Source organism: Hakea prostrata, chromosome 1 (assembly GCF_041222555.1).
Source record: "Hakea prostrata isolate BN-2017 chromosome 1, UWA_Hpros_2, whole genome shotgun sequence".
Classification (NCBI taxonomy): domain Eukaryota; kingdom Viridiplantae; phylum Streptophyta; class Magnoliopsida; order Proteales; family Proteaceae; genus Hakea; species Hakea prostrata.
Genome location: NC_142600.1, coordinates 63,083,089 through 63,096,516, shown reverse-complemented (window position 1 = coordinate 63,096,516; position 13,428 = coordinate 63,083,089). Strand labels below are relative to the sequence as shown.

The window sequence follows — 13,428 nt, the reverse complement described above, 5'->3', positions numbered from 1 at the left end:
TCTCCTCTTACTGCTCTAATATTGCGAGGATCCAAGCCCTCCTCCAAGCGGACTCCCTCAATCCCTCCCTTGCTGATGATGAGAAGTCTCTCTCCAAGGAGCTTTCCTCCCTCATCTTCTAGAGGAAAGTTTCCTTCCTCAGAAAGCGAGAATCAAATGGCTTGAGTATGGTGACTCTAACACTACTTATTTCCACCGGTCCCTTAAAGCTTACCATAACTTCAACTCCATCCCCATCCTTCTCTCCAATAATGGCACCAGGATTTCTGACCCTCCAAGTATCAAGTCCTAGTTATCTCCTTCTTCTCAGGCCTCCTTTCGCGTCCCTCTCTCCCTCCTCGCTCCCCCCTTCCTTCCTCCCTTCTTAACAAGTTTGTTGATCCCTCCCCCCTTTATTCCCTTCAGGCTATCCCCTCCACGGAGGAGATCCTCCTGGCCATCAGCTCCAACAAAGCTAATAAAGCCCTAGGCCCTAACAGGTTTAGTATGGACATCTTCCTAGCGGCTTAGGATATCTTAGAAGAGGATCTCGTCTTTAGGGTCCGTAGCTTCTTCTTCAACCCTCTCAGCTTGCCTTTGTTAACCAAACCTTCCTTTGTCTTCTCCCTAAAAAACCTAAGGCCTCCTCTCTTTTGGATTTTTGCCCATTATCTTTGCAACCTCCTCTACAAATTCATCTCCAAGATCTTGGCCAATTGGCTCAAGAAAGTCATGCCCTCCCTGGCAAGCCCAAATCAATCTGCTTTCATCTCGGGCCGAGTATTGCGAACAATATCCTCCTTTGTGTGGAGATTATTCGAGGGTTTGATAGGACCTCATTCTCCGGCCGCCCTTCTTAAAGTGGACCTCCACGAAGCCTTTGATTCCATTCGTAGAGACTTCATCAGTGAAGTCCTCTCTACTATGGGGTTCCCCCTGCTTTTGTCCACTGGATTAAAGTTTGTATCTCCACACACAACCCCCCCCCCCAACTTCTCCATTCTCACCAATAGCTCCCTTGTCAAGTACTTCCCCCCTCCCATGTAGGCATCCACCTAAGTTGTACCCTATCCCCCTTCCTTTTCTCCCCATCCCTAGAAGTCCTCTCCCATACTCTCCGACCTAAAACTAACCAACTCCTCATCTCCCCCAAACCCAAATGCAAATCCCTCAAGCTTACTCACCTTACTTTTGCAGACAATCTTATAATCTTCTCTAAATCCTCCCACTCCTCCATTTCAGCAATCCTCTCGGCCCTCTCTTTCTTTGAATCCCTCTCAAGTCTTGGGGTGAACCTTCACAAGTCCACTCTTTTTCCTTCAGGGGTCTCCGACTCCATCTATAACTCCCTTCAGCAGCTCACCGGCTTCAAGCTCGATTCCTTTCCCGTGGTCTATCCTAGCCTTTCACTCATCCCAAGTAGGCTCACCAACTACCACTGCACCCCCATGCTTGAGCAAATCCGTAAGAAGCTTCAACTCTAGAAAGGGAAACTCCTTTCCTTTGTTGATAGAGTGGTGCTCACTCATTCGGTCCTCCAATCTTCCTCCCTTTACTAACATATTCTCCATTCCTAAGGCCACCATCCATGCCATGGAAAGCTTCTTTTGTGCCTTCCTTTGGAAAGGGTAAGAATCTTCTCAATTCCTTCACCCTATCAACTAGTTGGATATTTGTTGGCTTAAGTTGGAGGGTGGTCTAGGTATCCGCCGGATCCACGATGTAAATGGGGCCTAACTTCTTAAGCTAATCTGGAAGATTGCTACCAAGCATGATTTCATTTGGGTCAAATGGGTGATGGGTCTACTCTTATGTTCTCAAATCTGACTCAATTTGAACTATTCCCAATCCCTCCAACCCTTTTTGGGTGGAGAAAGCTCCTCCTCTTAAGGCTGCTAACCTTTTCTACCATCTCCACATCCTTAGGTTCCTCCATCTCCTTTTGGCTTAACCCGTGGCATTCAATGGGCAGGCATTCTATTCACTCTCGTGGACCCCCGTACTGTGTATGAGTCTCGTATCCCTAAATCTAACCCCCTCTCCTCCTTCATCTCTGATGGCTCCAGGTGTCCCCTCCCTCACCCTTGTCTCACACAAGCTTGGTCCTACCTTCCCCTCCTTTTGGACATCTCGCAAGACATTACCATCTAACTTCCATCTTCTTCTTCCAAAACCCTCTCCGCCTCCTCCACTTGGAACCTTTTCCATTCCGCCTCCCCCAGTCCCTTAGGCCCCCCTAGTTTGGTTCAAAGGGCACATCCCCCATCATTTCCTTACCCTTTGGAGAGCCCTCAATCTCGGCCTCCACACCCAAAGTTTCCTCATTAGCCACCATATCCTTATTAACCCTAATTCCTTTATTGGAATGGTTTAGAGGACATAGACCACCTTTTTTCACCTGCCCATTTGCTAGCTCCCTTTGGAAGAAAGCCCTTGCCTCCATTTGGCCATGTTCATGGCGCAGCTGGCGCTTCCATGGCTTTGCTCAAGACTGATCTTGGATTTTGCATACTTATTATGGCTCTTCTATATGCGATCGGGTAGGTAAGCTAGTCCTTGGTGCCACCATCCACCACTTGTGGTGGGAGCATAACCTCAGGAGATGGACTTCCAAATTTCGCTCTATGGACATGATTTGGAAAGCCATCTACTTTGATGTTTCCCCTAGGATATTGTCTCTCCCCCACCCCCTATTGACGATACCCTATGGAACGGCTAGTTACATGGGGTCTTGACTCTATTTTCCAGCCTCCCTCTTGAAGGCTACTCTCTCGGTACTTTCTTTCCTTGCAGTTTAATTTAGTTCTTATTCATCAACAAATAATGTAAAGTATCTAATCCTGGAGTTCCTTTCAAACATTTTAACTCAACTCAATCTTATCCCAACTAAATAGGGTTGTCCCTACATGGGTACCTTTGAAGTTTGTTTATATGAGGCAAAAAGGAGGAACATGAAGTTTTACGTTAAGGTCTACAATTTTATGTCTAATAATCTGTAAATAATGTAAACATTTCTTTAGCATTGTACATCAAACATACAGAGACAGAGGAACATGTCTCAAACAGACAAAAGCTTATGAATATTAATAAAATATCAAGAGCTATGAGAATAAATTAGCAAACAACCAACAAATAAAATACCTTGTTCGTTTCAGCAAGAGTAAGCACACTAAGTTGCTTTAGCTTGAGAACTTGATCAGGTACAAGAGGTGGGAAACAGCCAGCATTACCTACAGTAACATGAATCACAGTAAGAAGCCAACATGTCTCATGTGTGTTTCATCTCTGTAAATTAACAGCAACAAGCCAGCATGTTTCTTGTGAATTTCATCTCTGTAAATAAGGATTAGTACTATGACCACAACAACTCAGCCTTATCTCAACTAAATTAGGTTGGCTATATGGATCCTTGCTCTCCAATCAGCTCTATCCAAGGTCATACTTGATATGAGTCCTAAGTTATGCATGTAAATAAGGTATGTAAAAGTTTCTGATTTAGACGACTACCAAAAAGCCTGACAAAGAATTAACAAAAGCAGCACGGAGTACTTCAGAAACTAACCAGATGATATTATCAATGATAAACAGTCCAGACTGAATAGTTGTTCACACTTTACATGCAAGTAAAGATACAACAGTAGTAGCAGAAAAGTTTAGAACGATAGCAGCAGTATATAGCTTAATTGTGATTTACTATCCCTGCCTTCTACCATAAAAAGGGCATACAAATGCATAAGGCTCCTGCCATGCTGCCACTGCCTCCTACAGTGACAATTTTTGTGAAAGAAACCAGAGCACTACCTAAAATTATTAACCCCATTTTGAGGCTTTATCTATCACCCATTACAGCTTAAGCCAACAGCAATTGAAGCCAAAATTTGTTCAGTGGTAACTCATATTGCCAAGGTTGCATAAATTCCTTCCAAAACTTCTATGCTGGCCAAAGGACAGAAATAGTAATAAATTTTTTATGGGGATGGACATAACCCCATATGCCTTCTTAAGGTAACTATTTGCTAGTCCATCTGCAATACAGCCAGTCAGCCACTCCTTCAGAATGTCAAAAACCTACCTGTTTTAGGCCAACACAAAACATTGCAGCTACTCTCATGCACCCACTTTTGTCATAAGATGTTCCTTCATCGACTTAAAATTAAACTAGCACCATAATCACGACTGTAGCAATAAAAATTCCCCTAGGAAAATCAGAACCATGATTTACTTTTTATACAGCAAAGCGCCTCCCCAAAAAAAGGGGGAAGGAAAGGTAGCAAGGTTGGGACCGGTTGGGTTGGGGGGGGAAGAAAAAGGGCAGCAAAAAGTTCTAAACTTATTCGAACACTACTGGATATACCACGAATATGCATTTAGTCTGAGGTTCCAGATCTATTTCTTTCCATATAAATCATGATATGCCTTTTCTTCCACCAATTTCAATCAAGTATGACACTCATCAAATTTTACAAGTAACATAGAGTCGGTACCAGAAAGATGTTTTTAGGACACTCTTTGGTTACATTTCTAGTACATTAACGTTGTCAATTGCTTTTACTCGCTATTCTAATGCAAATGACACTATCCAATCACTCGTCCTCTCTTTAGGCAATCACAAGTCATGGTTCAAGATCTCAAGATCTTGCTTTTGTGAGGTCTCAAGACGAGAGCTAAGCAGAGTCTCACGAAATGCAAAATCCTGACCAAGATCTCACTCCACCCATTGTTTTAAAACCCTTTTTTTGAGCAAGATGAGACCATAGAAACCTCATTTTTTGCCAGATTAACGTCGGATCTTGACCTGCAGCAAGGTTTAGCCCATCTACATTAAGAAAGGAACATCAAACAAGGTCATTTGAAGGAGTTCTTCAACCAAGGCCAAAACAGCTCCAAGCCCAAATTGCAAAGGAAATCCCAAGGCACAAAATTATATAAAGCCTCTATAGGACTGTAGAGGCCTTATTAACATAATGTGAAGCATGAGCCATACCCAACGCTTCTACTATGAACTTATGATTTATATGTAACTTATGATGGTTGTTGTATTACTGTATTGTTGAGAATCGAGAATGCGATGTTCTATTGTACTCACTACTCATATCGATGGAATTTTGTTGATATTGAAGTTATTTGATGTATCTTATCACTTGCTTTTTATTTATATATCCTGACCGTTCTATATTTCATGTTTTACTATAATCTTGTATATTTACTCATGCAGCATTTCAGTTTCAAATTTAGGGTTGAGTAAAAACTCATACTTAAGGTTGTCTTCTCACAAATCTAACGCTATCAATATGTTTAGAAGGCTAAAATAGGTAAAATACCAACTTTGAGCCCATGCCTTAAAACCCCCCGAGGTGGGCTCTCGAGTTCACTTGAGTTGGCCTGGGAAAAATAGCAGTTCTCGAGTGAGATCTTGCTTTTTTCTCAACGGCGAGATTTCCCTTGAGAGCAAGATCTTGATCAAGACACAAGTTACAACATCAAAAGGAATTCAAATGATAAACTTTGATGTCAATTGACACATACAATGACACACTAGATTGTCAAAATACAAGAGATAAGGTCCGGTTTACAAACAAAGCCTCATGTCACGATGTTACGAGTTGTCTCTCTCACGTGATGAGGTGACAACGGTTAATTAATTCTAGCGAGAATATAGGGTGGAAAGGTCAGCAATTGTAACGGGTTAAATAAGTCTTACGAGCATATTAAGGGAAATAAATATTTAGGTTGTTATTTCCTAAATTGTAGGGAGTGGGGAATTGGTTATTTGGTTGTAATGGTAACTTAATCCTCAAGTTTAAGGAGCCGTTGGGTTTAGAGAGTCATAATGTAGGTATACGTAAGTAGCGGAGTTAAGGAAGATTATTATCAAATTAAGCATTTGCTTTATTCGGAGTTTGGTTCACTCAAATAAACTATTCCTTGTATTCCCTTTCATCCAATAGAATAGGTCGAAGCAAGGCTACTCAATCTAGTGCTTGTAATAAAAAAGTTTCAGAGCCAACCCCATTGAATAGCCACTTGAACGCATGGAAGCCGATATGGGATGGTTGCAATACAAAATTCCAAGTTTCAGGAGATGATGATTTGATGAAGCAACCTTTTGCAGCAACAAATATGAGGTTGCATAATGTGGCTGGTAGCAAAGAGCGCGGGGAATCTTCTCATAATCAATCACATCAGCATGGAGGTCACACCAATGACGACCCAACTGTAGGATCGACCAATCAAACCTTAGGCACCTATCTTTTGAAAATGGTGAACATAGATTTTCCCAACTTCAATGCAGAGGATCCAACGAGTTGGATCTGTAGTGATGATCAATTCTCTGATTTTCACCATACTGCTGAAGAGGAAAAAGTTCCACTTGCATCCTTCAATCTGGAAGGCGATGCCCAAGTGAGGTTTCAACTAATCAAAGAGGAGAAACGAACCATTACATGGAGGATTTTAAAGAAGCACCCCAAGTAAGGCATGACCCCACTTTATTTCAAGATTTTTTTGGAAATCTAACCAAGTTAAAGCAAGTTGGAGTTAAAGAATATCAAACCCACTTCAGAAGATTATAAACTCGAGCAGTCGGTTGATGCAAGTGCAACCAGTCGGTTGTTTTGTTAGCGGACTCAAGGATAGCTAAAAGGTGGGTGTGCAAGCTTGTCAGCGGCGATCAGTCTTGCTTGTCTTTATGAGGCAAAAGCCCAATCTATGAAGCATGGTGCACCAGCAGAACCAAGGAAGATTGTCTCAATTGTACCTAATTCAAGTCACCCAACTATGGCAATAAAAAAAGAATGACACCCATTGAACTGAGTGAGTGGCTAAAGGCTTATGTTTTAATTGCAACGAGAAGTGGAACCCTGGGCATCGATGCCAAAAGCTTTTTCTAATTGAAGGAAGAGGGCCAGAAAATGAGGGAGATGAAGCTACTAACACTCATGAAATAGAAGACTGAAATATCCATTCATGCAATCTCAGGAACGCGAAATCTTCAAACCATGCAAGTTCAAGGGAAGTTGGGTCACAAACATGTAATATTTTTAATTGACTCAGGTAGTACACATAATTTTTTAAATACCCGTACTGCTAACAAAATGGGTCTGATTTCCAATTGTGAAGGCAAGTTCGAAGTAGCTGTGGCTAATGGAGAAAAATTAACAAGCTATGGACGTTGCCTCCAATTATGGTAGGCTTGTATTTACTGCCATTAGAAGGGTATGATGCGATATTGGGAGCGCAGTGGCTAAGTACATTTAGTCCCATTATGTGGGATTTCTCTAAATTGCAGATGTCTTTCAATATGGATGAAAGAATGGTGGAATTACAAGGTTTGAAATCAGTAGAAGACAAAGTGGTGGACATTGATGAGTTTAATAAACAACTTCAAAAAAAGAAAGAGGGCCACCTACTTCAAATTAATACCCTATACATGTAAGTGATGGGCAAAAAAGGTGAATTTCACTTCAATGACTTTTCTGATGTTGCCAATACAAAATTCCAGCAGCTATTGATGACTAATGAGGACGTTTTTCAACAACCGAAAGAGCTCCCTCCTGAGCATACTCATGACCACCATATCTACTAAAAGAGGGAAGTGATCCCGTTTCAACTCGGCCTTACCATTAACCTCATTATCATAAGAATGAAAATGAGAAAATGGTGGTAGAACTATTGAAATCAGGTGTTACTCGTCCAAATACTAGTCCATACTCTTCCCCAGTTCTGCTAATAAAGAAATATGACAATTCGTGGCGCATGCATAAAAGAAATTTTGTCAATTTTGACCGAAATACCTGCATTTTTTAAAACCAAAACAACATTCCAATTATTTCGGAAAAGTTATAGGTTTCTACCAAAATTTCCGAGATTTTGACCATTTTCGACCATTTCGACCAAAATTTCCACTGCTTCAACATTCCAACTTGTTTTTCCTCCATTTTTATTGATTTCTATCTCATTTTCACCTAATTTCCACCACTCCTTTGCCTTCAAGCACCTCTTTTGTTCATCTTTTGCCTCCAGACACCTCCTAAGCCACAACAGCTACAAAGGAAACTCAGGTAGCAATAGAATGTGAAGCATGAGCCATACCCAACAATTCCAAACTTCTTTTTTTTTTTTGTTAATTCCTTAAATGATCATGTATTGCCTTGAAATTAATATCTGTTTAGCCTAGGACTATGATCTATGATTGTGTTTTATAAACTTTTTTTTTTTATTTGCTACCATTTTTTTCATTTTCTGATTTTAATTATTATTTTCTAAATTATGTATTTTTTCAAAATACATATGTATATATGATATATATATAGACTTCAACTTAATATATGTGAGACACCATCACTTAATCTAGTTGGTCATTTTATTTTGTCGACTTGTTGTATATGTAATCACTCTATCAAACAATTCATGTATGCTAATGATTCTATGCATGTATGCAATACAATTTGTAATTGTTAGAACCAATCATTTGTTAGTATACTAGAATGATAAATTTTTAGTGGTTTTTTTTTTGGCAAAATATTAGTTTCATTGTGTTTGTTATGCTTTAAATAGGTAGGAGGCAAGAAATCAGATGAAGTGGATGTCATATAAGGCCCAAAATTTCAAAAAAAATTATGTGTTTCGACAGAAATTTCGGTTGAAACCCAAAAATTTTGGTCTTTTCTTGGGTCAAAATCCTGGTTTTGACCGAAATTTGTTCCTTAGGCACATGTGCGTAGATTATCGAGCACTCAATAAATCAACGGTGAAGAATAAATTTCCAACGCCTATAATTGACGAATTGCTGGATGAGTCACACGATTATCTCACCAAACTTGGTATGAGATCAGGATATCACCAAATTTGTATGCACCCACAAGATATTGAAAAGACAGCCTTTCACGCACATCAAGGTCATTATGAAAACTTGGTAATGCCATTTGGATTGACCAAATCCTTCAACTTTCCAAGCATTGATGAACTCTATCTTCAAGGAATATCTGCGTAAGTTTTTACTAGTATTTTTTTTATGACATCTTAATTTATAGTAAAACCTTCGAAGAACATTCAGAACATGCTAGCATTGTCCTTTCTACTTTAAGATCTCACTAGTTGTATGCGAAGAAGGAAAAATGTCGCTTTTGCCAATAGAAAGTAAAATATCAACAAGGAGTGGCAGTGGACCAAGAAAAGATAGCAGCCATGCGCGGGTGGCCCAAGCCACAATCAGAAAAGGCATCGCAAGGCTTTTTGGGATGTACAGGGTATTACCATAAATTCATCCAAAATTACGGTAAAATTACAACCCCTCTCACCAACATGCTAAAAAGAGGAAGGACCAAATGGGAGCCAAGTTTTGAAGAAGCATTTGAACAACTAAAACTAGCAATGACTCAAGCCCAGTGTTCGTACTTCAAGAATTCTCGAAATCCTTCGAGATTGAGTGTGATGCATCTGGCACTGGTATAGGAGTTTTGATGCAAGAAAGACAACCAATAGCTTTCTTTAGCCATGCCTTGCAAGGTAAAAATTATTCTTATTCACTTATGAAAAAGAAATACTTGCTTTGGTCCTTGTAGTGCAACATTGGAGGCATCATCTACTAGGTCAACAATTTATCGCGCAAACGAATCAAAGAAGCTTGAAATATTTATGGGATCAAAAGATCACTACACCAGCCCAACAGAAATGGTTAGTTAAATTAATGGGGTATGATTTTGCAAATTCCTATAAATCAGGAAGAGAAAATGTAGTAGCAGATGCATTATCTAGATGTGGAGAAAATGGAGAGACCTCTACAACATCGAGACCGGTCCCACAGTGGCTTGATCCAATTAAAGAGGAGGTGAAAACTCATCCAAAATTGCCAAAAATCAGAAAACGTATAGAAAAGGGAGAGATGATTGGACTGTGGAGTTAAAAAGAGGGTGTTTTGTTTTTTTAAAAATAGAATCTATTTGTTGGAAGAGTCTCCAACAATTCCTATAACTATGGAAGAGTTACATGCTAGCACCCGCGAAAGCTATCTCAAATCTCTCCACCGAATACAATCCATTTTTTATTAGAATGGAATGAGGAGACAAATCAGGGAGCACATCAAGCAATGTAACACAAGTTAAAGACATAAATGGAAAAATACCTTTCCTACGGGCCAACTCCAACCACTTCCCATTCGGGATTTTATAGATGGATTGCCAAATTCTAAGGGAAAATCTACCATGTTTATTGTGGTAGATCAACTTTCTAAATTTGCATGCTTTTGTCCCATTTCCTATCCATATTCAGCCCCTCAATGGATCAAGTATTTTTTTTGAGCAAATTTTTAAATTATATAGGATGCCTCAAACTATTGTTTGTGATAGAGATCCACTCTTCAGAGTCAATTTTGGAAGGAATTTTTCTGTTTGCAAGGAATCCATTTCAATTTTTCATCAACATATCATCCGCAGACAGACGGTCAAACAGAGGTGGTAAATTGGACAGTGGAGAAGTACCTGAGCTGTTTTACTAGTCATAAGCCAAAGGAATCGGGTCCATTCGATTCCATGGGCTGAATGTTGTTACAATACCTGCATGCACTCAACCACAAAAAAGACCCCTTACAAAATAGTTTATGGTCATGCTCCACCCACGCTTTTGTCTTATGTCCCTGGCACAACTCAAGTTGATTTGGTCAACAAAGAACTCAATACGTAGGATCAAGTTCTTAAATAAGTATGGGAACAACTGCAAGTGGCTCAAAATCACAGGAAAAAAGTGTATGACGAGAAGAACGTGGACAAAAGTTTCGATGTAGGAGATTTGGTCTACCTACGACTTCAACCTTATCAACAAATCTCGACGGCACTTCACAGGAAATATCAAGTTATCGCCACGTTACTACAGACCATTTGAAGTCATCCAAAAGATAGGTCAAGTGGCATACAGCTTTAGTTGCCAAAAGGGTCAAAGATTCACCCTATATTTCAAGTATCTTGTCTCAAGAAAAGGGTCGGAGAAAATATCCAAGTGCTTGTGAAGCTGCCACACGCCCAAGAGAAAGAAGACATTGTTAATGTTCAGCCACAAGCTTTGTTAGATCAAAGAGTTTGAAGCATAAAGAAAGAAGTTTTGGTGCATTGGAAGCAATTGGCTCCTACAGATGAAACTTGGGAGAATTTAGAAGAATTAAGTAACTATTTTCCTACCCGTGAGGATAAGGGTGAAATCCAGGGGGAGGAAATGTTACCAATTGTCTCTCTCAAGTGATGAGGTGGCAACAGTAGATTAATTCTAGCAAGAATATAGGGTGGAAAGGTCAGCAATTGTAACAGATTGAATAAGCCTTACGAGCATATTAAGGGAAATAAATATTCAGGTTGTTATTCCCTAAGTCGTAGGGAATGGGGAATTGCTTATTTGGTTGTAACAGTAACTTAATCCTGAAGTTTAGGGAGCCATTGGGTTTAGAGAGTCATTGTGTGGGTGTTGTTATCTATGGGATAATTAATGTGGTGAAATTAAGGAAGATTATTATCAAATTTAAGCATTTGCTTATCGGGACTTCGGGAGTTTGGTTCACTCAAAGAAACCATTCCTTGTTTTCCCTCTCATCTAACAGAATAGGTCGAAGCAAGGCTACTCAATCTAGTGCTCGAAATACATGATCTTTCTTTGGGATGAAGCTGACCACTTCTCTTTCAACAGAGAAGCTGTAGCAACAACAATTTTATCTTTGCCCTGTGATACTACGGCAACTTTAAAGGCATACGAGTAATTATCGCACCTCCAATGCCTTCTTCCCTACCACATACGTCACTTCTTACTTTCAATGCCAATCCTTAATGACCCTAACAACCACAAAGTAAATTACTACTTAAGAACTAATCTAAATAATTATCCACCTGGTCTATGCATGTAACATGATCTTTTGTAGCTAAACCATAATTATCAGAAAGATGAAAATCTAAATAATCACAGTGAGGGGAAACTGTGTATTCATAAACAAAAGAAACACATACTCTTGTAATCACTCCATGTGCCATGGGCAAATAAACGAAGCATATCAAGAAAGACAGAATACTCAGTCCCTTGAAGCTGCAGCAAAATTAGCAGAAAGAAAAGTTAGACATATGTTAAAATATGCTAGTACAATCAATCAATCAATACCCTCCTTCAGGGGTGACAGAAGCAGTTCTAGTTACTGCACAACGCTGAAACTAGCAAGCAGCAAGATTAACGATCATGGCAAACTCAACATTGAGTGGGGAATTAAAGAATTAAATGCAAAGACTTCCAAACACAATGCCAAGTAACACTAAAGAAACTATATATTTACAACGACTTCGATTTTATAAAATCAAACCGCAGCTTTGAACCATGATAATGGATGAGAAAACGAAACTCGTGCGCTAAACAAGAAATCTGCAAGTGATATTATACCTAAACAAGAGCAAACCCCAGAAAGAAAAAGAAAAACAACATCAATACAAACATGCAACAAGAAACGAATTTAAAAAAAAAAAATGGAAACCAATTTACATACGAGGGCTCGGAGAGGGAGGGGTACATGCATCGAAAAATAATGAATTCAATTGGAATATAGACAACCCAGTATTAAGAAGGAGCATCAAAAACGAAGAAGCAACAAATGGAATAAATGAAAATAATCGTCGAATATATTCTGACCTCGGCAACATTAGAAACAGATAGAATCTCTGAAAAACCGAAGAGGGAGGAATGCGAGGTTGCTTCAACTATTACATTCGCGAGAGATGCCCCTTCGTGATTCTCCGCCTGTTTAACGAAGTGCTCTATGAGCTCCGCTTGCTTCTGCTCGATATCCATTAAGTATCACTGAATGGTTTAATGAACAAGTGAAGCTTCAACAAAGTATATATATCGAAGTACACCCATCAAACAAAAGATTCTATTGAGAAATCGATTCGAAGAATTGAGTTTTCCAATAAAAGCTTATATGTGTTTCGTTTTACAATAGAAAGGATTCTGAGTCTCCTCTTCCGTCTTTCCCTCCAACCTCCAAACACTTCTACGGCGTCTCTAAAATGGTTACGCTTTCTCTACGCAAAGGGTTTTTGTTTCTTCTCCTTTTCTGTTACGTCTTTAGTTATATTTAATTAATTTGCAAGTGATATTTAACCATATTTCTCTAACCCGTGGTAGACACGTGCACCACCAGTCCAGCTGTCTTGACTTTCTCGCTCTTTAATAGGAGAAAAAGAAAATTTAATGGGAGAGTGGAGAGAGTCGAGAGAGTATCGGATTTTTACAAAGGTCTACAAATTTTAGGTTTTGAAAAATATTTAAAACCGATTGAATTTAAATTGAAGAATTTTATGTGTTGTAAATTTTAATGGTTAAATTTTCGCAATAAAAAATGGTTAAATTTGTAACTATATTAATTTGAAAATGGGTAATTAAAAAATAAAGGGGGAAATAGAAAATTTAATGAGATAATGGAGAGAG

At 39.3% G+C, this 13,428-nt stretch overlaps 1 protein-coding gene across 2 annotated transcripts in view; it reads right to left on the bottom strand.

The window, feature by feature from the left end:
* The window catches only part of LOC149029352 (COP9 signalosome complex subunit 7-like), a 38,076-nt gene extending 25,050 nt beyond the window's left edge, over positions 1–13,026 (bottom strand). For both annotated transcript variants that reach the window (XR_016171081.1, XM_089141582.1), the window contains exons 1-3: positions 12,631–13,026; positions 11,964–12,039; positions 3,121–3,209 (exon numbers count right to left, since the gene is read on the bottom strand). Coding sequence is in view for 1 of the 2 variants with exons in the window: in XM_089141582.1 (XP_088997708.1) it covers positions 3,121–3,209; positions 11,964–12,039; positions 12,631–12,789 (324 nt within the window). In the remaining variant the exon portion in view is untranslated. The remainder of the gene's footprint in view (positions 1–3,120; positions 3,210–11,963; positions 12,040–12,630) is intronic.
* Between the last annotated feature and the right edge of the window lie 402 nt (positions 13,027–13,428).